The sequence below is a fragment of the Pipistrellus kuhlii genome, unplaced genomic scaffold, assembly GCF_014108245.1.
Source record: "Pipistrellus kuhlii isolate mPipKuh1 unplaced genomic scaffold, mPipKuh1.p scaffold_m20_p_6, whole genome shotgun sequence".
Taxonomy (NCBI): Eukaryota; Metazoa; Chordata; class Mammalia; order Chiroptera; family Vespertilionidae; genus Pipistrellus; species Pipistrellus kuhlii.
This window is the reverse complement of record NW_023425562.1, coordinates 32,221,620-32,249,146: the sequence shown is the minus strand read 5'-3', so window position 1 is coordinate 32,249,146 and position 27,527 is coordinate 32,221,620. Positions and strand designations below refer to the sequence as shown.

General features: G+C 34.9%; 1 protein-coding gene across 14 annotated transcripts in view; it reads left to right on the top strand.

Moving 5' to 3' along the window:
• The window catches only part of SMCHD1 (structural maintenance of chromosomes flexible hinge domain containing 1), a 112,699-nt gene that overhangs the window by 71,440 nt on the left and 13,732 nt on the right, over positions 1-27,527 (top strand). For 8 of the 14 annotated variants that reach the window (XR_006740367.1, XR_006740366.1, XM_045574892.1 and 5 more), the window contains 12 exons: positions 573-698; positions 4,629-4,708; positions 5,204-5,361; positions 7,533-7,648; positions 8,619-8,683; positions 11,432-11,519; positions 12,822-12,953; positions 13,785-13,937; positions 19,070-19,196; positions 19,351-19,470; positions 22,138-22,223; positions 24,321-24,443. Coding sequence is in view for 11 of the 14 variants with exons in the window: in XM_045574892.1 (XP_045430848.1) it covers positions 573-698; positions 4,629-4,708; positions 5,204-5,361; positions 7,533-7,648; positions 8,619-8,683; positions 11,432-11,519; positions 12,822-12,953; positions 13,785-13,937; positions 19,070-19,196; positions 19,351-19,470; positions 22,138-22,223; positions 24,321-24,443 (1,374 nt within the window). In the remaining 3 variants the exon portion in view is untranslated. Of the gene's footprint in view, positions 1-572; positions 699-4,628; positions 4,709-5,203; positions 5,362-7,532; positions 7,649-8,618; positions 8,684-11,431; positions 11,520-12,821; positions 12,954-13,784; positions 13,938-19,069; positions 19,197-19,350; positions 19,493-22,137; positions 22,224-24,320; positions 24,444-27,527 lie in introns of those variants that run through there. The other 6 variants (XR_004984289.2, XM_045574894.1, XM_036417730.2 and 3 more) reach the window with 5 other exon arrangements.

The window sequence follows — 27,527 nt, the reverse complement described above, 5'->3', positions numbered from 1 at the left end:
AATACCTGTCAAATCTGTTACTTTTGTTGAGCTTTTACTAAATTCTGAAAATTGTAATATTGAAATGTTTAGATTCTGGCATTTATTTATGGTATAGCAAGGCACCTTTTGGTATGATAGCTTACATTTTTTTCTAAAGGAAAATGAACTTAAATGACCATGGTATTAGATGAAATTTACTTCTTAAAGAAGCGGATCATTTAAGAAGAGTTTACGTACCTTTGCCCTAGTTTGAGATTGCCCTTTTTTAAATAAAACCTGAGAATTTTTACCATTGACTTTTTTTCTTTTTTAGAGAGAAGTGGAGGGGAGGAAGGAGGCAGAGAGAGAGAGAAACATCAATGTGAGGCAGAGAGAGAGAGAAACATCAATGTGTGAGAGACACATTGATTGGTTGCCTCCTGCATGCACCCTGACCTTTTATTGAATTATTAATCATTTCTATGAGGATCATTAGTAATAAATTTTTATTTTAATTGATGAAAAGCCATTTGTAAGTACTAGTATACAAATGATAATTATATTGTTTGATACATATTTAATGCTTCTTAAAATATTTATATGTGTATCAGTCTGTTCCAGTGATTAATGGAAAAGAATTACAGCATCCTCTCATTGTTCAACTTTGTGATCAGTGGGATAATCCAGCACCTGTACCACAGGTTAAAATAAATATCATAAAAGCTAACAATTTAAAGGTAAGTTTTAAATGTCCTTAAATAATTTCCACTTAAAATTCTCAATTTCATTCTTATAATGTCTTTAGGTGTCACGTTTTTTAAAAATGGAAGTAAAGTTTATATCTTATAAGTACTGTAAGAAGGGGCAATGTTCTTCAATTATGACTGAGTATTTATTGTATTGGGTCGGCAACTAAGTAATTGCGGATTTTTTAAAAACAATTTTTTCATGGAACTAAATAACTTTATTCTGTAATGTATTGCCCATTTTGATCAATGACCTTTTGCCATCTTTCAGGAAGCATCATAATTCCACGTTCAAAAAACTTCTGGTTTTTATTAGCAAAAAACTGAATCAGGTACGATTTGACATCATCATCATTATTGAAATTTTTACCATTCAAGGAGTTTTGTAAAGATCGAAACAAAAAGTAATCAGATGGTGCAAGGTCAGGACTATATGGTGGATGTGGCAAAACATCCCAACCAAGCTCCATTAATTTTTGCCGAGTGACCAAAGATGTGTGTGGCCTTGCATTTTCATGATGGAATACAACACCTTTTCGATTTGTCAATTCGGGCCGCTTTTCTTCAACTGCATTGTTTAATTTCGTTAGTTGTTCAATGTAGACATCAGAATTGATCGTTCGGTTGGGTGGTAAGAGTTCAAAGTAGATAATTCCTTTGTAATCCCACCAAACTGATAACAAAACCTTCTTTTGATGAATATCAGCTTTTGATGTTGTTTGAGTTGGTTCACCTGGCCTGCTCCACGATCTTTTCCGCTTGATATTGTTGTAAACAACCCATTTTTCATCGCCAGTTATCAGTCGTTTTAAAAATGGATCATTTTCATTACGTTTCTTTAGCAAATTGCAGCTGCTAATGCGTTGCGTTAACTGTGATTCTTTCAGTTCGTGAGGAACCCATGTATCGAGTTTTTGAACATAGCCAAGTTGTTTTAAGTGATTTTCAATGCATGTATGTGATACATGAAGCTTCTCTGCAATCTCACGTGTTGTACTGTGACAGTCCGAATTGATTATTGCTTTGATTAGGGCGTCATCAACTTCCACAACTGGACGACCAGAGCGTTTTTCATCTTTGAGTGAAAAATCACCAGAACGAAATTTGGCAAACCAATTTTGACACTGCTGTTCTTTTAAGGCTTCATCACCATAAACAGCACATAACTTTTTATGAGCTTGCGATGCGTTTTTCCCTTTGCGGAAATAAAAAAGCAAAATATGACGAAAATGTTCCTTTTGATTTTCCATTTTTCAACGAACGCCAAACGAAAACTACAAAACAGATCAAAAAACTTTTTTTTACTGATTAACAGCTGAATAGCCAACTATCAAATAACAAAATGTGTTTTACATTTGTACTACGTCTGCAAACCTAAAAATTCAACTGAAGCCATATATGTGTGAAACCCGCAATTACGTAGTTGCCGACCCAATATAATACTAATACTTGGATTTTGGATTAGGATTAATAGATAACACTGACAAGGTGTGACTGAAGGGTAGATACGCCCACAATATGAGTTCAGTAACAGGTATTATTGGAGAAACTTATAAGCTGAGGATAAAAAAAGTCATGATAGGTACCTCCCAGGACTAGGCATAGCTGTTAAAATTACCCTGGGTTGTTCTAGGGCAGTGGTCGGCAAACTCATTAGTCAACAGAGCCAAATATCAACAGTACAGCGGTTGAAATTTCTTTTGAGAGCCAAATTTCTTAAACTTCTTCTAACGCCACTTCTTTACAATAGACTTGCCCAGGCCATAGTATTTTGTGGAAGAGCTGCATGTGGCTCGCGAGCCGCAGTTTGCCAGCCACGGTTCTAGTTTGTGGGGCAGGCATGTACATGGCCTTGTAATATTTGGGGGCAGACATAGTGCTTACTGGATATTAGGAAGTCAGATATTAAGTATTCTTACCTAAGTATTGGGATAACCAACTTCTTAAGATCTACTAGGGACTTTGAATGGTTGGTGGCCCTACCATGAGGGGGAAAGCAAGAAGTTGCCAGTTTCTTACAAAGTTGTGTTTTGACACAATCCCTCCTATTGGTTGAAGAGAATTAATTTGCTCTAGCAAGGTTGTTATTTTATGGAAGTAAAGTTTAATTCCTTTCTTACTGCCCCTTCTTACAGTATTTGTAAGATATAAACTTTACTTCCATAAAATAACAGCAGGCAACACAGAAAGAGTTCCTGAGGTAATAATCAGCCAGACTTGAATTTTAGTGAGTGAAAACAGTTGATAATATGTAAATACACAGTTCTCTTGAAATTAATCTATTAGTTCAATAAGAATCCCAATAGGGATTTACCAGGACCTACTAAGTTGATCTTAAAAAACATACAAGAGAGCCATGGCTGATGATTCAGTTAGTTGGGGTATCATCCCTTATGCAAAAAAGGTTGCCGTTTTGATTCCTTGTCAGGGCACATGCCTAGGTTGAGGATTCAGTTCCCAGTTGGGGCGACAGGAAACAACAGATCAATGTTTCTCACATCGGTGTTTCTCCCTCCCTCTCTCCCTCCCTCTTTCCTCTCTCTCTAAAATCAATAAACATGTCCTCGGGTGAGGATTAAAAAGAAAAAGACGTACAGGATTTTAAAGTGCCGAGAATCCACATGGACTTGTTTTGATAGTTAAGTAATCAGGGTTAAAATAATTTGTCAAAAAAATAATATTGCTGCTATACAATCAGAAATAGACTTGCTTCTCTGGCTTAGCAATAAGGATTTAGGGCCTATTTTGAGAAAAATAGACAAGGGATCAGAGGATAAATGTGACAAATACAGGAATTTATTCCATCATTTCACTTGGTGTGTTTTTTTTTCTTCATCTGCTATAGTTATATAATCTTTAAGTTACATTGCAATAAGTATTAGGGTTTAGGAGTGTGATTTTCTTCTATCACTTTACAAATTCACTTTTCTTTTTTTAAAAAGTTTTTTTTTCCTCATTGATTTCAAAGAGGAAGTGAGAGGGAGAGAGATAGAAACATCAATGATGAAAGAGGATTGTTGATTGGCTGCATTCTGCACGCCCCACACTGGGGATCGAGCCCGCTACCCAGGCATGTGCCCTTGGCTAGAATTGAACCTGGGGCCCTTCAGTCCGCAGGTTGACACTATCCACTGAGCCAACCCAGCTAGGGCTCACTTTTGTTCTTAATGTTTGTTCCTAAGAGGGTTAAGCTGATTATTTTCTATCCCAAATAAGAATATGACTCTAGTTACTAGATAAAAATGCTGACAGACTTTTCTAACCAATGATTAGGAAATGTGGCAACTGATTCTTAATCACCTGAAAGTGGAAGCTGGGTTATCACTATGAAGGTAGCATTGCAACAAAGATTTAGAAGGACATTTGATAGATACAAAGATAATAATGAGCCTTGGCTGGTGTAGTTTAGTTGTTTGGAGCATTGTCTTATACACCAAAAGATGATGCCTTTGATTCCCAGTCGGCTCATACCCAGGTTTGGATTCCACCTCCAGTCAGGGCAAATATAGGAGACAGCCTTTGATGTTTCTTGCATCAGTGTCTCTCTCCCCCTCCCTCCCTTCCTCTTTCCCTTCTTTCTTCCCTCTGAAATAAATGGGGGGGGGGGTAGGATATCCTTGGGTGAGGGAGAAAAAAAGATAAAAGATGAAGTAATAATGGACATAGTATTATCATGTATTATAGTATGATGCCTTGAATTGTGTGTGTGTGTGTGTGTGTGTGTGTGTGTGTGTGTGTGTGTTTGTGTTTATTTCTCCCATGCCATTCCCTAGAACCCCAGTTTTGGAATATACAGTATTTGTGAAATTAGCAAGTTGTAGGTTTTAGAAGTGTGTGCAACTATAACTTTTTAATTCCTAATAAAGAAATTGAATTTGATCTTTAGAATTTTCTAATTGTTTTATTTTGTTTTATTTTTAGCTCACTCCTTCAAACCAACAGTATAAAACTGATGAAAGGGGCAGGGCTAATTTGGGAGTGTTCAGTGTTTATGCCCCTAGGTAAGAACTGAGAGTTTACCGGTTATTAGTATTATACAGACAGTTTTTTCTTATTATTTGCTGAAGTTAAGAGTAATAAACAGTTCTGGCCAGTGAGCAATGGTTAGAGTGTCGGCCCAACCACTGCAGGGTCGCAGGTTCATTCCTGGTCAGTGGCATACTAGTATACATGGGTGGCAGGTTTGATCCTTGGCCTCTGTTGGGGCACCTGCGGGAGGCAACCTATCAATGTGTCTCTCTCCCATCAATATTTCTCTCTCCTTCCCTACTTCCCTCCCTCCCTCAACTCTCTTCCAAACTCTAAAATCAATAGAAAAAATATCCTCTGTTGAGGAGTTAAAAAGAAAAGAGTAATAAACTACCTTCTGTTTAGTGCTAAGTGATAGAATGAGCAAGAGTAGTTTCCTAAATAAGTTAAACTATGTATAAATTCTCAGAATTTTTAGATTATAACTAATGTAATTTAAACCTTCTCCCTGTTTTTTTCCTTTTTAGAGGAAAACATACTATGCAGGTGAAAGCCATCCATAACAGGAATACCATAGAAGGACCTATAATTAAGTTAATGATTCTTCCAGACCCTGAAAAACCCATTCGTCTCAATGTTAAATATGACAAAGATACTTTATTTTTAGCAGGGGGTATTTTCACTGGTGAGTAATTCACAGTTTTAAAATAAATTTGTAATGATAATTTGCCTTTCACATTAGTGGAATAAAGTATCTATTCTTGGTACTTTGTATGATAAAGAAAGCAAGTATGTAATAGCCTTTTAAATTACAAAGAAAGTACATTTGACTTAGCTATGTCTTCTTTCACCTCTTATCCTGCATTCCTTTAATGGTACATAACAAACTGGGAGTTCATACATAAACTGATAGCCTTGGGTAATTCTGCTTGCAAAAGAAATATAAACTGCTAAATGGGCTCTACTAAATGTATTGCAATATTAACAAAATAAACCAGATTTTTAAGTTAATTTGGAAGGAAATACATCAATCAGAATTTATGATTAAAGATACTTCAGAACAACAAACATTTACTAAATGCCTCCTATGTCCAGGCACTATACTGGGCTCTTAGTTCCAATAATGAGTATTGACAGTTTTCAATGAGCTCAGTCTAATGTAGAAGACAACCAAGTAAGCAAATAATTTCAGTGTAGTCTAGCAGGTGCCAAGTCAATAGGAAATAGCAGTGGTTGGCAAACTCATTAGTCAACAGAGCCAAATATCAACAGTACAATGATTGAAATTTCCTTTGAGAGCTGAAAACCGACTTCTGCTCTTGGACCACTAAGTTTCAATCGCACTGAACATGTGCGCCCACACATGGTATTTTGTGGAAGAGCCACACTTGAGGGACCAAAGAACCGCATGTGGCTCACGAGCCGCAGTATGCCGATCACTGGGAAATAGTATTTGCTTCATACAGGTTATTTTCTTGAAGACTTAGATTTTCTTGAAGGGATTAATTTCTGTATATAGATATAATGGTTAGAAATTGTTAATTTTTGAATCTAATTTTTTTGGTCTGCTTCTTTTAACTACTTAACGTTACATATAGACATTGTCTTTATACTCAAGTGTTTTAAGTGTTTGGGGAGATAAGACCTATTTTCTGTGATTAAAAAAGGAACCGATGTCAATGAATGTTACAGGTGATAAATATAAGGGGAAAATTATGTGTGATAATAATTTAGCTGCTGTATGTTATTAAAAATCATAAAAGAAAATAAACAGCCCTAGCCGGTTTGGCTCAGTGGATAGAACGTCGGCCTGTGTACTCAAGGGCCCCAGGTTCGATCCAGTCAAGGGCATATACCTTGGTGGCGGGCACATCTCTAGTAGGGGGTGTGCAGGAGGCAGCTGATTGATGTTTCTTTCTCATTGATGTCTCTGGCTCTCGCTCTCCCTTCCTCTCTGTAAAAAAAAAAAAAAAAAAAAAAAAATCAATAAAATACTTTTTTTTTTTTTTTTAAAGAAAAGAAACATTGTATTCTTAGAATTCACAAAGCATATGTATTTATGACCAGCTGCCCAAATTACTGGTTGCTGAATATCCACAGTCTAACCTTTTTAGTCTTGCATGATAAAACTTACAGCATAGCAGACCATGAAAATAAGACAAGGGAATATTAATAGCAAAGATGTATGTATGGATTTCTGGGAAAGATTTAGCACCAGAGTTGTCTGTCATTATTAATAAGTTTTATAGACAAATTGTTGGAGAATGCTGATTAAACAAATAGTGTTATTTTCTTCATCAGAATTTTATTAAACAAGTTGTATGCTTTGACATTCAGGCATACCTTGTTTTATTTAGCCTTTTAGATACTGCTCTTTTACAAATTGAAGGTTTTGGCAACCCTGTGTTGAGCAAGTCTGTGAGCAGCATTTTTCCAATAGGCTAATTAAAAATATGTACATTGGTTTTTTTAGACATAATGCTATTGCATACTTAAACTACAGTATAGTGCAAACATAACTTTATATGCATTTGGGAAAGGAAAAAATGTATGGTAACTTGTTTTATTGTAGTGGTCTAGATCCAAATCTACAATATCTCTGAGGTATGCCTGTACAGTAAGTCTTTACTTAACATCGTTGATAGGTTCTGTGATTTTAAGTGAAATGACATAAAACAAAATTAATTTTACTGTAGGCTAATTTTTATAAATCAGATTTAAGTTCCTATGATATTATTATAATTAACGACGTTTGAACCAAACAATGTTATTTGAGGATCTGCTGTGCAATTATTTAGCCAAATTCATTAGTTGAACTAGAAAGAAAATAAATTTTTTTAATGTTCCTCATGACAGATTTTATGATTACTGTTATTTCTGAAGATGATAGCATCATTAAAAATATTAATCCAGCACGTATTACCATGAAAATGTGGAAGCACTCTAACAATGGGAACCGACCACCAGCAAATGTGAGTCATGGGAAGCATTTTAGAAGTTATAAATAGTTTTTACATTTATCTTAAAATTAAATGTAACTTAAGTAAAAATGCAGTATGTATATACTGAAGAACTAGAAATTAAACCACTACATCACTTGGGATTTAAAAATATATCAGAATATTTCAAAACTGTTGATGTTACTGAAAAAAGGCAGCCTATATTGTGATAGTTATAAAACTTTCAGTAACTTTGCACAATAAAATGATCTTGTCTAAAGGACAGTGGTACAAAGTAAAAAGCATAATATCACTAAGATAGTATAGAAAATGAAATAGTAAAGAGATATGATTGATAGACTTGTTAGAGAAGGGGGATAGAGTGTTAAGAATAGTTTGGGGATTTAAAGCAACAATCTAATGGAAATGTGTCACGCATGATATTATACTTCATATTTGTAGTAGTAGTGACATTAAAGTGTAAAAAGAAATAGTAAGATTAAGGTTAATGTAGTTTTAACCTACTCTATTGAAAATTATCAGGTCTTTGAATTTGGTTTGTATTTTATGCTTACATTACATTTTAGTTTGCACCACCATATGTGGCTCAGTAACCAGATGTGGCTATTGGATACTATACCTTATACTATATCAGAAGGTTGCAATTTAACAATGCCTTTCATAATTTATGATTTATTGTAATTATCTGTTTAGGAAATTAACCTCCTTAATTGACACCATTAGTCTCATCAAGCAGTTATTACCTTAAACTGTATCACCAACAAAGAGATCTACCCTTTAATAATGTCTTTCCACTGTGGCTAATCTCATATTGTGTCTTATATACATTGTAAAGATATATACATACAGCCTATGTATTTATAAATTCAGATGTGATTTGCATTCACATTCAGTAAAGGTGATATACTAGTAACTTTTCATCCTAAGTATACTATGTTAAATGTTTGTGATTTCTCTCTCCCCTGTCCCCTTCTCTCTCTAGGCAGAAACATTTAGTTGTAATAAAATAAAAGGTAATGACAAGGAAGATGGCTGCTTCTACTTCAGGTATTTTTCAAGTCATTTCATATTTTTATGCATACTTTGTTACATAGTTAAATCAGCCTTTGCCTGCCCAACTAGAGAAAAATAATTTGTGATTGAATAAAAATAATACTCTTTATTTTTTTCCAATAATTTTTTTGAGAATATGCGTTATAACTGTTTGTAAGCTTTGTAAAATGGTTTGGTGAAAGATTGTTGTGATATATGTTTTCAGAATTACCAAAACCATCAGAAGAAGAATCACACTATGTTGTCAGAGTACTTTGTAATATCTTACTCTATAGGAAATTTCTATAATCTTAGTTATGATTTTAGAAAGTTAAAAAAAAAACTGGACTAGTTTTTTACTATTAAAGTACATATTCCTTTGAGATGTTGCTTCTGCATTCTGGACCTCTATTTTGAAATATGAAAAATAATTTTGAGTAGGCTATGTCTAAGGTTTTGTTTATCTATTTTTAATGATAATTTTTTTTTAGATTTTAAAATAAAGAACAGTGGCACAAAGCAAAAAGCATTATATCACTAAAAGATAGTATAGAAAATTAGATAATTATAGTTTATTTAAATGTATTAGTCCTTAAGTCATATAGAAACTAAAAAATGCAGTTACAAACCATTGTTAAAATAATGCTAACATTTATAATTGCTTCTGTATTTACCTTTATTGAGATCTTTATTTCCTGTCTTCATGTTACTGTCTACTGGAATACACTTGATTTTATCATAACGTATTATCACTTTTAGGTATTGGTGGATTTGTTTTGCTAATATTTTGTTTGGGATTTTTCCATCTACATTAATGCATTTCCTTTCGTGCATATTCTTTTTCAAATTTGATGTCTAGGTCATGTATGCCTCACAAAAATAACTGGAAAAAGTGGTCCCTAATTCCTTTTTTTTAAAAAAATATATTTTATTGATTTTTTTTACAGAGAGAAAGAGAGAGGGATAGAGAGTTAGAAACATCGATGAGAGAGAATCATCGATCAGCTGCCTCTTGCACACCCCCTACTGGGGATGTGCCCACAACCAAGGTACATGCCCTGGACCGGAATAAAACCCGGGACCCCTCAGTCCACAGGCCGATGCTCTATCCATTGAGCCAAACTGGTTTCGGCTGGTCCCTAATTCTTGATTTATTCTATAGGAATGTCTTGTTTAATAGTGTCATATTAGTAATTATGTATATACATGAATAATTTTAGGAGCAATCACAAATCTTTTTATATTGGGTTTTTATTATTTATTTGGTCAAGATATTTTCTAATTGTCATTGTCAGTAGTCATCAGTATTAACCGTTTTACCTAGTTTTAGAAGCTCATAATACACCACACCTTCCTGATCCCACCAAATGCAGAGCACTGTCTTCTTTCCAAAGCAATTTGGCCTTGTAGTCGATGTTGATGGTTGACCTCGATCAACCCATGATTTTGTGCATTTGGAATTCTCAAAATAAATCCACTTTTCATTGACAGCAACAATTTGATGCAAAAAAGTCTTTCTTTCGTGCTGATGAAGCAACATTTTACTGATGACTTGTTGATGTGGCACCCCTTTTCTTTCCTTTAAAATCTTTCCTATTGCTTGTAAACTATCAGAAATTGTTTGCTGAGCAATGTTTAATTTTTCTGCAAGTTGTTTTTGAATTTGACGTGCATCTTCATCTAATAATGCTTGTAATTGTTGGTATTCAAACTTTTTCAGTTGATCTGGATATTCTTTGTCTTTCACATCGAAATCGTCACTTTTATAAGCATTTAAACCAGTGTTCACAAGTATCTTGAGATGGAGAATGTTCACTATGAGCTTCTCAAAATATACAGTAACTTTTGGCAGCACTTTTCTTCAATATAAAGTAATGAATTAAAACTTCCTGCAAATGCTTTTTTTTTTGGCACCAAATTTAACATTTTTAAAAATAAAAATATCTATGATGTTAACACCTTCAGCAAATTTGACATATGAAGTTTTGGAGCTTGCTGTCAATACAACAAAATAGCATACATATCACCATATTTGTAACTCCATCGCATATATATCAACATATGTGTAACTCCATTGATAAAATCCATAATATTAACTGGTACACCTAGTATGTATTCAAAGTCTTTGTTTTCTTTGCTACATTATGCCAGTATTTTTAGATTATAAATGACATGCAAACATTATTGTAGAGATCATAATCCATACAGTACATGCCGGGCAAAGTATACCATAGAATGTTATTTATATTTTCATTGTAATTAAGTGTGATCAAAACAGGCTAGTAAGTATACCTCTTAATAGGCACTAAATTCTTTATTGATAATTAAATCATAGTAAATGCCTTGTAAAGTTAAGTATTTAAAATATAAATACAACATAAAAAGATAAGTAGGATAATCTGTGATTTTGAAATATAAAACTTTGAGTTAGAAATTTATTATGTAGAATTAAAGCAAAATTCTCTTCACATACTAGTATAATTCCACGCTTTTTGTGTGTTTATTATTTTATGAACTTCATATTCCTATTTTTTCAACGTTGTCACACTCAGAGCCTGGTTTCTAGATGTTTTGTGGAAAAAATGTCCAGGGAAGAGGGACCTAGAATTAAGGCCAATATTTCAGAAATATTTGCTGATGTAGACTAATGTAGAAGTAATTGTCTTTTTATGCATTTTCTTGTTGAGGAAGGAACAGAAATGTTGATGAATTCACAATTATTTGAAAGTTGTGAGTAATTTTATCTCTTTCTTTCTAATTTAGGGATAAAGCAATTCCTAATAAAGTGGGGACATATTGTATCCAGTTTGTTTTTACGATGGATAAAGCACTTATTCTTAACAGTGAACAGGTTTGCTTACTCTCTTTTTATACCATAGTTAGCTTTACATTTTCTTGTTTAAGAAAGAAATGTTTTGTTTTAAAATAATTAATTATTGGATACAAGTGAATTAATTACTGGATACAAAATATAAATAATGACATTTTCAGGAATATTAGAATAGAATGCATTTAAATTATGTTAATTAATAAATCTGCCCTAATTGGTTTGGCTCAGTGGATAGAACATCGGCCTGCAGACTTAAGAGTCCCAGATTCAATTCCAGTCAAGGGCATGTACGTTGGTTGCTGGCACATCACCAGTAGAGGGTGTGCAGGAGGTAGCTGATCGATCTTTCTAACTCTAACCCTCTCCCTTCTTCTCTGTTAAAAAAAAAAAAAAAAAAAAAAAAATCAATAAAATGTATTTTTAAAAAATAGGATCTGCTGCAGAAGTTACTTTTTTCATCTCTTTATATATCAAAGACTCAGTTAATAAGCATTTTAGTGTATATCATGGTAAGGTTGCTCCTATCAATCATAGATAAAAATTTTTCAATTAATAACAGTTCACATGCTAAAATCTATATATCTATATCTATCTATATATCTATATCTATATCTATATCTATATCTATATATATATATATATATATATATATATATATAAAAGCCTAAGTGACAGTTCAACCTGTCGACCATTTCATTGTTGGACTGGTAGCTTTGATGTGCATTGATCAACAAGGGGCAGATGCTCAACGCACTGGCATGGAAACATGGAACAGACTGATGACTCTCAAAGGGAAGGAGGGCACGGGAAGATATTAACCACAGATCTTATATGTAGACTAGAGGCTTGGTGCATCAATTTGTGTGCACTGGTGGGATTCTTCAACCTGGCCTGTGAGGGTCAGGCTGAACCAGAAGTTCAACATCCCCTGAGGGATCCCGGATTACGAGAGGGCACAACCCAGGCCCAAGGACCCCACCAGTGCATGAATCTGTGCACTAGACCTCTAGTATAGATAATGAAGTTTAAGGTAGTTTTAACATGTCATTTCCATTCAAATGGTAGTGTACCAAATTTTTATAAATTACCTGTATTTTTACATGTCTATAAATTTGTTCTTAAATAGTTTCATTAAAAATTAAATCTTTGATACACATTTTTATCCTCAATTTTTTTAAAAGTTGATTTAAATCATTTTAAGAGATTAATAGGAAGTACATGTTTAAAATTTCATTTAGTATATGCTAATATTTCTTCTCTTACTCTTGAATTCTCAGCTATCAACTTATATTATTAATTGAAATTCTTCTTTTGTTTTGAAAGATTATAGTTGATGTTCAACCTAATCAACCTGTGAAGTTAGTACCTAAAATTCAGCCAGCCACACCAGCTGTTTCAAATGTTCACTCAGTTGCCAATAGGACCCTGGTCAAAGATTTACATCTAATTGTCACGGTAATGTTTATTAATTCCAAAATTGCATTGGGTACCAAAAATTCTTTCTAATTTCAGGGTGCAAAATAGTTGTTATAGAATCAGAATTTGATTATCCAGTTATAGGGAAAAATTGTTTTGATAAATGAAATACAAACATCTCTGAATACAAGTAGAGAATGCATACATAACACATAAAATATATTCAGATATACTAAGTAGAACTGACTCAAAAATGCAAAAACCTGCCTGCCTTTCAATATATCCCCTTTACATCTCCTATTTCATATATGTATTAAACATGCGTCGAGTAAATTGATTCTACCATATACATGACATAAGGAGGTAATTAATTATTTTTAAGAGAGCTGCTGCTCAGTGAGAACTTTTGGTTACCTGGAGACTAAGCAGCAATAGAATTTCTGTAAATATTAACAAAAACAAGTAAAATACTACAGTAGTGGGACATTGCCTTTATGGAAAATTTTGCAGGTAGTGTACTTAGTTTCTTTCAGTTTATTTTCCTGTTTTAGACAAGTAAGTTGTTCTTAACTTCTCAGCCCCAGATCAATAGATGTTAAAAGTACATAACAAGATGACATTTTAAAATAGGAGCCCTTTTAAAAAAAGAAAGGAGCTATTGTATTAGTTGGAAACTGCTGGTTTTTCTTGTTTTCTGGTATTATTTTCTGTCCATAAATCACTTAATCTGAGAATTGAATTCTATGCGTACGTAGAGTGAAGAATCAGGGTAATTTAAAATGTTTCATTTTTTATTTGCACATGCCCTTCACCGGGTTTAATTTTCTTACCAGTTCTTCTAATTAGTTATTTTCCATTGTTTACTTTAAGGATGAGTTCAACAATCAGACTGGACTTGATTTGGTTGGCACTATAATAGCTACCATCAAAGGTTCTAATGAGGAAGATACTGATACACCACTCTTTATCGGGAAAGTCAGAACACTTGAATTCCCTTTTGTAAAAGGTTCCGCTGATATCACGGTAATTTTTACATCTTTTGATAGATGAGTTTTCTGTACTTTTAGCCTCAGTGATAATATATTTATGTTCCATTGAAAAGTTATCATTCTGTGGTTAGAAACAATGAACCATAGCTCGGGTAAAATGTATACATAGCTTTAAAAAATTTAATAAATCAGTTTATCTTTGTTTTTTTCCCAAAAGGGAAATAATTTTACTTATAAAAAATACATAGTGCAAAAACTCAATAATAATCATCATATTATCACCCTTTGGAGATAATGATGGTTAACAATTGAGTGTATAATCTTCAGAGTTTTAATATATACACAGCATTGCGTGGATACCCTGTGTATATATGATTTATATACTTGGGGTAGTGTGTATGTGAAATTACAGAACATTGCTTTTATAAAAGTATTTTCTATTTTAACACATCTTTAGTGTATTTCTTCATCAATAAGTATAAACCTAGATTATTATATTGATGACCACTTATTTGATAAATCCTAAGTGAAAATTTAGTTTCTTTCCAAAGCTTATTTTATCAGCAGTGCTTCCATCAGCTTCTATGGATATCCCTTTTTACATATATCTGATTATCTCTGTAAGAAATTGGTAGAATATTAGAGACTAGGCTTTAAGTAGTTATTGCTTATTGCTCTTCAGTTTATATTCCCACCAGAAGTATGTGTATATCCTTACAATATTACCAATCCCAAATATGAATTTTTAAATTTCTAACCAAGTTTCCTCTATTTAAGAAATATGTAAAATTTTTTGTTACTAGTTTAAGGTTGAACATTTTTCATATTTGTGATCTTTGTAGGATTATTCTTCAACTTTCTTTGGAATGTTCATCATTTTCTTCTTAATTTTATACTAAAGATATTAATGCTCTTTTGTATATAAATATTTTTCCTGAGTTTGTCTTTTATGGGGGCTTTGTTTATATTGGGGCAGGAAGGAAAATTATATCCACAGTGCTAGCTATAGTATTCTTATACATTTAATTTTTGATTTGTTTGAATTTTATTTTTTATCTTTTTTTCCTCCAAATTCATCAACTAAATTTCTTGGTATCATTTACTTAATAATTCTTCCTGTACCAGAAAATTTGAAGTGTCAACCTTTTTGTCAGTGTTTATTTTTGTATCTAGACCAATGCTAATACCACTTTTTAAAAAATTATAGTTGGCATATGATATATCAGGTGTACAACATATCACACTGTTTTAATAACATTAAGCTTACAGTCAGACTGCTAGTTTGCAACTGGCCTCCAGTAGACATGTCAGTTGATTTGGCAGTGATGGACCACTATAGCATTTCTATTTTAACTCGTTTCCAACATTTAAAGTTCTAGAAATTTTACATAAAGGTAGGTATGCATTTTTGATTTATTTGCAGAATTCAAAAGCCATATCAATACTGAACCAAGATTCTCTTAGGGCAGCAGGACTTTCCATTCAGTTCTATTTATGCCACGTCTTTTCATTTATTTATTTTTTATTTATTTTTTTAATATATTTTATTGATTTTTTTACAGAGAGGAAGAGAAAGGAATAGAGAGTTAGAAACATTGATGAGAGAGAATCATAGATCAGCTGCCTCTTGCACACCCCCTACTGGGGATGTACCCTCAACCAGGTACATGCCCTTGACCAGAATCGAACCCGGGACCTTTCAATCTGCAGACTGACTCTCTACCACTGAGCCAAACCGGTTTCGGCACATCTTTTCATTTATTGACATTGAGAGCAAGTGTCAGCTGATACTTACATTTACACTTGTCTTATTTTTTATTATAGTGGAGAGTAAAGTGAAATTTTCTTGTACCCTCACAAAAATGAGGTAATGAAAGCCACATGTTGAAAAACAAAAGGGACGAGACACTTCAAAGTACGTTTGTTTTAGAAGAATACACCTAGTCCACTTATTTCCAATTTACATATGTTTTGTTTCCTTGGCCCCTCTGTAGGCTTTTCAAATAGCTAATCCCACTGGATACATTTTTTGATGTTGAGATGATGACATAAACTATTCCCCTATAATTATCTACAGAATCTAAGCTTCATGTCACACATATGAATTTCCACTAGAGGTACCTAATATCACACTGAATAAGCAAAAACCTCAATTCCTGCTTGGCTTCTGACCCACTTATTGATTTAGTAGGTCTGGGGCAAGGTTCTGTAATTTGATTTATAATAGGCAAGTAATTATCACTAGGGACACTTAGGAAACACTGACCAGTATACAACATGTATTTGTTAATGTTACACATTTGTTTGAAAAGAACCTGAATTGCTTTCTTTAAAGTTATAATCTGAATATATAATTTTTAAGGTTGTTAACCTGTGTTATTCAAGGTCTCTATATTATTTGCCTACTTAACCTGGAAATTTCTGAAAGAAGTGTAGTATTAAATTTCATTCTGCTATGCATTTGTCTATCATATTCCAAATTCTCATTTGTACGTGGATTCAGTTGGGACTCTTCAGTTCTTTTCATTTCTGTTATTCTGTATATGCTCTTTTTTTTTTTTTTGAAAAGCTGTATATCAGAGATTAAACTAAAACTTTGAGATAGGAAATTCTTTAACAAGACATGAATGGAGAGGTGTGTGTGTGTGTGTGTTTTTTTTTTTAAACTGTATCGGAAGTTAAAACTATATACCATAAACATATCTTAGAAATAAAAGAACAATGGTGACATGTTGATAATTATTAATTCTGATTGATGTTATGTAGGGTGTAGGGATTCATTATATGGTTGTTTAATAAAGTTGTAAAGATAAATTGGATAAAAATATTGCTACGTATATATTGCTATGTGTGTATTACAAGTGACCCAAGAATATGAATGTATAACAATATTTCTACATATAATGCAAGATTAATATATTAAACCTCCTTAAAAAATTTCCTGCAAATTAAAGAAAAAAGACAATCTAGTGGACAAACAAGTGACCCAAGAATATGAATTAATGGAGTAGAAAGTATAAATGACAAGTAAACATGACCTCAATGCCAATCAGGCCTCAGTGCCAAATGCCGGTTAAAGCAATAATGTCTAGTTGTTTTTAATCCATCTTTATAGAAAAAAGGCATACATGATTGATAGGTTTTGGCCAGCATCGGGGGAGATAGATATGTTTAAACATTAATGGCAAGAGGATATTGCCTTTTTTTTTTAAAGGAAATTTGATACTACCTGTTTTAATGAGTTACTGTATTTTTCGGACCATAAGATGCTCCGGACCATAAGATGCACCAGTTTTTAGAGAAGGGAAATGAAGAAAAAAAGATTCTGAAACAAATAGTGTCCTAAAATATTTTATGTGCATTAAAACCCAACATCACAGTCATAAACACATGTAATCAACCCTGTAAAGTAAACAGCAGCATTTAGAACCATTTTAGAGCCAGGCAAGCACACAGAGACCACACAGAGCCGGGCAAGTAAAAAAACTTTTTTTTTAAAGTATATGTGTAGGCTATATTTGGACCATAAGATGCAGGGACTTTTTCCCCCCACTTCTGGGGGGAAAAGAAGTGCGCCTTATGGTCCGAAAAATACGGTACATTTCTTGGTACCCATTCTAGAGAACATACAAAGAAGTTGTAAAAGATATTTTCTTTGCTGTGTTCTACATAATAGATAATTTTTATTACTATTTTTTAATATATTATTGATTTTTTTTTTTTATAGAGAGGAAGGGAGAGGGATAGAGAGTTAGAAACATCGATGAGAGAGAAACATCGATCAGCTGCCTCCTGCACACACCCTACTGGGGATGTGCCCGCAACCAAGGTACTCAATACATGCCCTTGACCAGAATTGAACCTGGGTCCTTTTAGTCTGCAGGCCGACTCTATCCACTGAGCCAAATAGGTTTCAGCAATAGATAATTTTTAAAAATACTAAACTAGATGTTTATCATTCAGTATTATAGTGTAGTATATCTATCCTACGTGAAATTGTTATCTAGTCATTCACTGGAATTTATCAACATCAAATTCTGAAAGCAAATTGCTGAAATATAAAGTATATGCTATTTTAAATGAAAATAGTATTTTATTTTTATTTGTCTTTATATTCATGTAAATACACTGAAAACATCTTTTAGAAACTAAGTGGTATCGGGGATCAGTTAAATGATTTTGTGTTCTATATCCTAGGAATTTTTCACTATAATTTGTAATTTATTTTGTGGATTGTTTTATACCATGTTCTATTGATTTACATTTTTGGAAATCCTACTTGTATTACGTAGTCTAAAACCCAAACAGCAAGCATCTGTTTCCTGTAAGATTATGGAAAACCCATTTAATATATAAATATTTATAGTTGCATTATTTACTAGTTGATGCTGTGGTTTTAAACTAAAGTATATCAAAAGTTTTTCTGTGTGGCCAAAAACCGGTTTGGCTCAGTGGATAGAGGGTTGGCCTGTGGACTGAAAGTTCCCAGGTTCAATTCCTGTCAGGGGCATGTACCTTGGTTGCAGGCTCATCCCCAGTTGTGGGCACATCCCCAGTTTGGGGTGTGCAAGAGGCAGCTGATCTATGATTCTAACTCTCCATCCCTCTCTCTTCCTCTCCATAAAAAATCAATAAAATATATATTTTTTTAAAAAGTGTGTGTGTGTGTGTGTGTGTGTGTGTGCGCGCGCGCGAATTAATGAAGAAAACACAATTTTTTATAAAAAATAATAAATCTTCAGAGCTTTTTTTCAGGGCCTCTTGTTTGGTCACCTGGGACTGGTGACGGCTATAACTTAAACTCAGCATTGGACTTTGGGCATTTTTTTGTATAAAAATTTTTTGGGTTTTTATAACTTCCATACCATCAACTGTTTCGCACTGCTTCAATTTAAAAGGTTTGAATCAGGAAGATATTTCTAAGGTCTAAAAAAAAGATACTTTTTCTTGTAATCTTCCATTGTATATGTTTTTGCATATACATTTACTGATAAGATCATTTTTGTTTTTTAACCAATATCAAAATGTAAAATGTTTAATCTTAAGGATTGATCAATGTTAAAATTTACCACTTGTTGGGAAATAGCACAATAAAAGGTATAATGTTTAAATGTTGACAAATATCTTTTTAACTTTTTTTTTGTTACTGTCTTTTTACTTACACAGAGTCTAGTGCTGGCAGAAAATAGTCCTGGAAAAGATAGTACTGAATACTTTATTATATTTGAGCCTCAGCTACCAGATTTATCAAGATCATTAGAATCATATATTCTACCATTTATGTTTTCTAATGGTAAGTTTCTAGGAAAATAGAGGATTAAACTCTTAGTGTTTGTGTTATTTGATTTGCTTTCCATTAATATTGTGCTTATTAGTTAGTCATGTTATGAAATACTTAAAAGTCACAATTTTTAATTGAATTAAATTATCTGAATGTTTCTTTTTAGATGTTAAGAAGCAGCAACAAATGCTAGCATTTGCAAAACAAAAGGATGAATTATCTCAATCTATTGAAATGTATAGAACTGTATTTGAAACCAGCAAACAGCTTATTGATGAAATGAAGTGTAAGTCATTTTGTATTCAAAGGTAATAAAAAATATGATGGGGGAGTGATGAAGCAGAATGTTGAGACCATGAGATAAGCATTGTCTACTTTCCTAAACTACAAGTGAACTGCAGAACCTGCAGAAAGGTAGTAATAGTGGTTTGCACTATTCCTCAATTGAGCTACTTAAGATGAAGTATTTCTTTACTTCAAGTGAATTTATATCCTGTTTACGTACAAAAATTCAAGATTTCTAAGAATTGTAAATCTGTGGAAATTTAAGGCCTTGACATAATAATGTTTATATCCAATTCCAGGTTCTGGCAATGATATTAGATGACAATATCACTGGGAGATATATAATGTGATTTTTATTTGAGTAATGAAACTGTGTGTTTTACTTAAAATATCTTAAATATTCCACACTATGGAGGTGTTCAGGACAGCATACATTGATATAGAAATGTATTACTTATTTTTTAATCAATACATGGAATGTTTGCTGCAAATTTTAATGTTTGTATACTTCTAAGGCATTTGATGAGTTATGCTCTGACATCTCTTTCCATTTGTCAGATTTTTTTTTTTTTGGCTCTATGTTAATTATATAGTTAAAATTTTGACCCATTTACCAACAAATATGTACTGCCTCCATCAATGAACATTCACTTTTGTATTATCTTTCTAAGGTTAAGGGTATTAAGAAGATAATAGGAACTAAGTAAAATTTTATTTGTTTCTTGCAACAACCTTGTATGTGTATATTATATACTAGAGGCCCCATGCACAAATGCCACCGATATTGTCCCTCAGGCTGACCTGTGGGGATCAGTGGACCTCCTCACTGCCATAGCCTAGCCTTACCTGCCACCTCATCAGGCTCCAGCCCGCTGTCCACATCAATCCTGCACAGCACAAAGCAGTGCATGAAGCGGCAGGCAGCCAGGGAAGAGCCTGGGCTGGGCACCAAGCCACTCCCGCTTATCCCAACCCCCCTGCACCTGCTGCCTCCACTGCTCGGGCGAGCAGGGGAAGTGTCTTTGAGAGAGGCTCTCCAGCCGAGCTTGGCATCTGGCCCTGCTCCTGCTATGGGAGCGCACTGACCATCAGGGGGAAGCACCTGTATTGAGCATCTGCCCCCTGGTGGTCAGTGTGCATCATAGCTACTGGCAGGTTGTCCAGTCACATAGGCTTATATTGTATATATGTAGACTAGAGGCCCAGTGCATGAATTCATGCACCTTGAAAGGAACTGTGGGCCGTGAGGCTGTGGTGGGCACAGGAGCATGTCTCTGCCCATCCCCCGCTCCCCCGCCTGGCCCCTCCCACTGAGGCCCTTCCTGATACCCTGTCAGCTGGTAGCCCCGCTCCCATCATTGCCTCTCCCACATACTGATGGTGCTGGCCCTGCTGGCACTCGCTGACAGTGCAGAGCTATTGAGTCCAGTGCCAACAGCAGGAGCAAGCAGCAGCTGCTGTCCTGATTACCCTTAACGAGCAGGAGGAGGAGGAGAAGCCCTTGGGCAGTTGGGGCCAGCAGCCACTGCTGACACCTGTTAATGGCGCCAAGCGATTGGGACCTGCACCGGGTGCCGGTTGCAGGTGTGAGCAGGACCAGCACTGGCAGTGGGTGTGAGTGGCGGCTCTAGTGCCACAGTGAGTGCAAGTGGGGCCTTCGCCAGCAGCAAGTGCAAGAGGCGGCTGCTGGCCCTAATTGTCCCTCAGAAGCAGGGGTAGGTGGAGAAACCCTGAGGGGTGATCGGGGCCAACGGTTACCGTTGGCATCTGTTGATGGCGCCGAGCGATTGGGGCTGGTGCTAGGCACTGGCAACAGATGTGAGCAGCGGCTCCAGCACTGGCAGTGGTACGATACCCCAGCACCTGGGAGCAAAGAATTTTCAATAACCCCCAGAGGATTACCCCGATGACAGCAACTGGCATCCCGCCTTGGTCTGGCACCCCCACTCACCTGCTGCACCATTCTGCTATGTCCCACACCCACCATGTTCCATCCACTGCGAACACCCTCTGGTGATCAGTGCATGTCTTAGTGACCAGTGGCTCAGTTGTTCCGCTGTTCCATCTATTTGCATACAGTAGGCCCTCAGGTTCCGTCAGAGATCTATTCCAATGGCGCAAGGTAACGTGCTTTCACCTTAAATCAGAACCTACCTATATAAGTGCCTACATCACTCACATGGAGCACATACATAGCAGTAATAAAGTAAAACAGTAAAAAAAAAAAAAATGTTAAAGGAAAATAATTCCTGACCTTTACTTGTAAATACAGTAAATAATAAAAAACATAAAGCACATAGGTACATACGTCGAAATGACGCACCTTTTTTTTTTTTTAATAAATGGAGATGGAGACATAACTACAAAACGATATACGTCTAGTCCAACATAACCCGAGGATTGCCTGTATGTATATATAGATAGGCATGTGGATTAGAATTAAATAAATTATCCAAGATTATTTGGAGTTTTTAGTATAATGTATTAGTAATATCTCTTAACCAATTAATTTTTTTTATTTTTGTATATTAGAGCGGAATCTTAATTTTAGATTTTATTTTAGGACTTTCATTAAAAGGAAGACAGTAAAAGAGACTGAAAATATTTTTTTAAATATTTTTATTTTATACATTGATGCAAGGGATTTTTTGTTTCTTTTTAATTTTAGGCCAAGTTGAAGTAGCAAAATCAAAAGAGGCCCAGTTGCGAAATGAACTAAAAACAAATAATATTGACATTCCTACAACACAACAGGTACAGTTTTCCAGTGTATGTGAATTTTTTTTATTCTAGTTTATTTATTTATTTTTGCAATTCATATTAGGAATTTTATGGGCACTATTACTTTTAGGTACTAAGACACATGTGGATTGTAGTCTAGTCACTTACTAGACCAGTGGTTGGCAAACTGTTGACTAATGAGTTTACCGACCACTGCGTAAGGCATTATCCTTACCCAGAAGTTTTAACTTCAGGTTAAAGATATTAGTTATTAAAATGTTTTTTAAGTGTTTTTCCCTAGCAGTGGTTGGCAAACTCATTAGTCAACAGAGCAGCAAACCCCGGCTCATGAGCCACATGTGGCTCGGAAGCCACAGTTTGCCAACCACTGTACTAGACAATAAAAAGAGGCTAGCAAAATGATAGAGTTCTCTTTTCAAATAAATTTCAGGTTTGATTTTTTTTATGTGTGTTTTTTGTTTTTTGCTTTTTTAAATTTTACTGATTTCAGAGAGGAAGGGGGAGAGAGATATATATAAGAAAAATCAATGATGAGAGAGAATCTTTTATCAGCTGCGTCCTGGACGCCCCCAACTGGGGATCTAACTTGGGCATTTGCCCTGACTAGGTATTATAACTTCCTGATTCATAGGTCAGTGCTCAACCACTGAGCCACATCAACCAGGCTGCAGTTGGTATTTCTAATGTAATAACACCAATAAGTAAAATTAATAACACAACAACTTGATAACTGCACTGAAGAGACTATGTAAGTTATAACCAATATGTGTGATGGCAAAAAAAATAAAGTAACAAAAGACAATAGAGTATTTTAAAATTGTGTTCTTTTATGTACTATACTAGAGGCCCAGTGCACGAAATTCAGGCATTGGGGGAAGGGGGTTCCTCAGCCCAGCCTGCACCCTCTCCAATCTGGGACCCCTCAAGGGATGTCCGACTGCCCATAGACATCCCTTTCACAATCCAGGACTGCTGGCTCCCAATTGCTCACCTGCCTGCCTTCCTGATTGCCCCTAACTGCTTCTGCCTGCTAGCCAGCCAGCCTGATCACCCCCTAACCACTCCCATGCCAGCCTGATTGATATCTAATTGCCCCCCCACTCCCCCCAGCCTGTTTGCCCCCAACTTCCCTCCTCTGCTGGTCTTATCACCCCCAACTGCCCTCCCTTGCAGTCCTGGTCCCTCTCAATTACCCTCCTTGCAGGCCTGATGCCTCCCAACTGCCCTCCCCTGCTTGCCTGATCACTCACAACTGCCCTCCCTTGAAGGCTTAGTCCCTCCCAACTACCCCTTTTGGCCATCTTGTGGCCGTCTTGTATTCACATGGGGGCAGGATCTTTGACCCCATGGGGGGTAGGAGTGATGATCAATCTGCATATTATGTGTGTGTAGGAGTGATGGTCAATCTGCATATTATTCTTTTATTAGATAGGATAACTCACTTGCAAAAAGAAGTACTATTATAGGCTGTGTATTTCTTAAGATAGAAAAGAAATCAGTGAGGCGAATGAAAGTTTTACATTCTATAACCATATTTTAAAGCGGGAGTGAGGGGAACATCTGGCCCTTATATGGCCCACTTATTCTGACCCTGCCAAGAAAGAGAGGGTGAGGTAATTAAATGTTTGACCAAATATAGCAGGCTAATTTTTAAGCTGATAGTTTTGTATGGCCCTCGAATGATATTGTAAATATTTAAATGGCCCTTGGCAGAAAAAAAGGTTTGCTACCCGTGGTTTAAAGTACTGTCTGCTTAGTAACTTTGTTTTTTTGTGTGTGTTTTTTTAATTTATTGATTTTGTACAGAGAAAAAGGAAGATAGATAGAGAGTTAGAAACATCGATGAGAGAGAGTCATCCATCAGCTGCCTCTTGCACACCCCCTACTGGGGATGTGCCCGCAACCAAGGTACATGCCCTTGACCGGAATCGAACCTGGGACCCTTCAGTCCCCAAGCCGACGCTCTATCCATTGAGCCAAACCGGTCTTGGCTGCTTAGTAACTTTGTTATTGAGTTGTCCAAATTATTGATTTTTCTTTGTTCTCATTATAGACTGCTTGGTACAAGAGTAATTGGCCTTGTAGTTAATTTTCCTTTATAAATTACAGGTGCCATACATTGAAGCAGTTTTAAAAAGAAAGATATTAGAACAAGAAGAACTAAAGAAAAAGCCAAGAAGATCATGTACCCTTCCAAACTATACTAAAAGCAGTGGAAATGTTTTGGGAAAGGTATGTGTTTAAGAGGCAGCACATTTTATTATCTTGTTTTGTTCAAAATGTGTTTTAAAATTACATGATAATAAGATAGTGTTTCTTTGTATTTTTCCCCCAATAAATTAGTTATTCTCATTATCATAATAGGGATTTGGAAGAATATAAAACTTGAAATGCATTCTTAATTCCATAATTCTTTCTGCTGTGGTAGAAATTGTTAACATATCTTAATTCAAGGCTTATTACCTACTTAGAAATGCTTTCATGTCACATGGCTTTATAGATCCAAGACCTTTCTATGTGACTCAGACTTTAGAGAGACAACAGGAGAAAGAGAAAGATCAGAATTTATCTAATTTATCTGAGTCTAATATTGTTAGAGAATGAATTCTTAGATTTTCTTAGAACTTAAGAAAAAACAATAGTAACAACAGAACTCATATGTTTGCTGCCAAAATAGTGCCAATTTTCCCTTTCTTTTGTTCTCTTTTTGGTTATCCTTTTGTCAGAATTTTATTTTTATTTTTATCCTGCCATTATTTAATCCTGAATACTTTTCAATAGAAAGTATTTCTTATAGAAGTGTCCCTAACATCTTCAGTTTTTTAATGGTGTTAAGGTTTATGGTATATGTATGTGTGTCTCACTTGTTAAACTTAGCTTTCTGCTTTTATCTCTGCTATAAAACTGAAGAAACTGAAACTGAGGCACAGAGAGATTTAAAAACTTGCTCAAAGTTATATAGCAAGAGTCAGAGCCTGAACTCAAGCCCAGCCAGTCTTAACTCCAAAGTCAGTGCTGTTTATTACTGTTTGGTGTGTATTTTTTAATCTTCACCAGAGTATTTTTCCCCCCATTGGTTTTTAGAAAGAGTAGAAGGGACAGGGAGAGAGATCTAGAAACATCAATTTGAGACACATCTATTGGTTGCCTCCCAAATGTGCCCGGATTGGACCTGGGGATCAAACCTGCAATCTAGGTACTTGCCCTTGACCAGGAAACTACCCTGTGGCACTCAAACCACTGAACCACCCTGGACAGGGCTATTACTGTTTTTAATTGCCTTTATTCATTATTCTTTTACAACCACTATGATTGTTTATATTTCTACTTTTACACGAGGAAATTGAAGTTCAGAAAACTTAAATAACTTGTCAATATATAGTTGTTAAGAAGCAGAACTTAGACATAAACCTAAGTCTAACTCCAGAGTCCATGACAGTTTCTTTATAAATGGTTCCTTAGCCGAAGCCGGTTTGGCTCAGAGGTAGAGTGTCGGTCTGCGGACTGAAAGGTCCCAGGTTCAATTCCGGTCAAGGGCATGTACATTGGTTGTGGGCACATCCCCAGTACGGGGTGTGCAAGAGGCAGCTGGTCGATGTTTCGCTCTCTATCTCTCCCTTCCTCTCTGTAAAAAATCTATAAATGGTTCCTTAACATCACAAACTGCACTCTGAAAATAGGGGTAGTGGTTACTCTCAAAGGGAATGGTAGTGTTTACTACTGAAACCAAGTTACCTTATATTCCAAACCCCAAATATAATTGAAAAGTTAAGAATGTAAATTTGTGCACTAGTCGTTTCTGGCTCTGTGGTTAGCGCATCGGTTTGCAGACTGAAGGGTCCCAGTTTCAATTCTAGTCAAGGGCACATGGCAGGTTTGCAGGCTTGATCCCCAATGAGGGGTGTGCAAGAGGCAGCCAATCCATGATTCCCTCTCATCATTGATGTTTCTCTTTCTCCCTCTCCTTTCCTCTCTGAAATTAATAAAAACACATTTTTAAAAAGAATGTAAATTTATAAACCGAAAACAGTTTATAATTAAAATTTTTTAATTGTTATTCCTTTTAGCCAATTTATAGAATTGATAGTAAGAATCAGTCTTTATAGAAAAAAGCAGTCCTATGATTCTAAGCATATTGATACTTGTAATAGCCTGTTTTCAGGTACTAACATTCCACATTCAGTGTTTCGTTTAATACAAAATTCTTGCTCAATATGTAATATTTTTATCAAAGTATAAAATAAAATGTAGCAGAATGTATTTTTAAGTCTTCCAGTCAGGCGTTTTTCATCACATCTCTAAAAAATCAGAGAGGAAGCCTTTGAAATTTTGTTTTATATAGTTTCTTCTGTCATCTCAGAAGCCCTTTCCTATCCAGCAAGAGAATTTTTTTCCCCAAATCATGCTTAATCTCCTTTCCTTGATCCCTTTTTTAAAAAATGTTTGTTTGTTTTTTCCTGGCATTTATCCTAGAACTAGAATAAATAAGTGTGAAATATAGTAGGAGACAGAAGATTTACAATGTATATTTTAACATGGTGAAATACTTCCATTATCTTGGATATTTTAATGTTGCCCTCTTAATTGCAAATATCTTTTTTTCTTTTTTTTTTATTGCAAATATCTTGAGATTCCATCTATATTTCTGTTGTTTAAAATATGTTTTTATTGATTTTAGAGAGAGGGTAAGGCAGAGTGGTAGAGAGATGGAAACATTGATAAGAGAAAAACATCCATCAGCTGCTTCCTGCTGCTCGGAATTGAACCTGCAACCCTGGCATGTGCCCCAACCAGGAATTGAACTGATGACTTCTTGGTTCATAGGTCTACAATATTCGACCACTGAGCCACATCGCAGAGCTCCTTTTTATTTTTTTAAGTGCCATTTATGTCTTGCCCCTAAGAAAGAATTAGTAGCATCCATGAAAATAGGTAGGGTACACTTAAAACTAAAAAAGTAGTTAAGAAGTAGTTAAGGCTTGAACAGAACATCGTGTTATACAACTTAAAAATAGCAAGTGTACATCTTAGAAAGCATTCGATTAAAAAGAAAAAGAAAAAAAAAAATATATATATATATATATATTTTATATTGCCTGAAAACTCACGGAGATAGTATATAGTTTTAAGGAGTCTACTGAGAGCTCCCAATCATATCTTCATTTAGAATTAATTATTACAGTTATAAGATTAGGGTAACTTGTGAATAATCACAAAGTAGACACCTATCTGTCCTAGCACTTGAGGTCAAAAATAGAATGAGATCACCTAATTTGATTTGCCACTACCAATCATTCCTTTGTTTGCTAGGACATA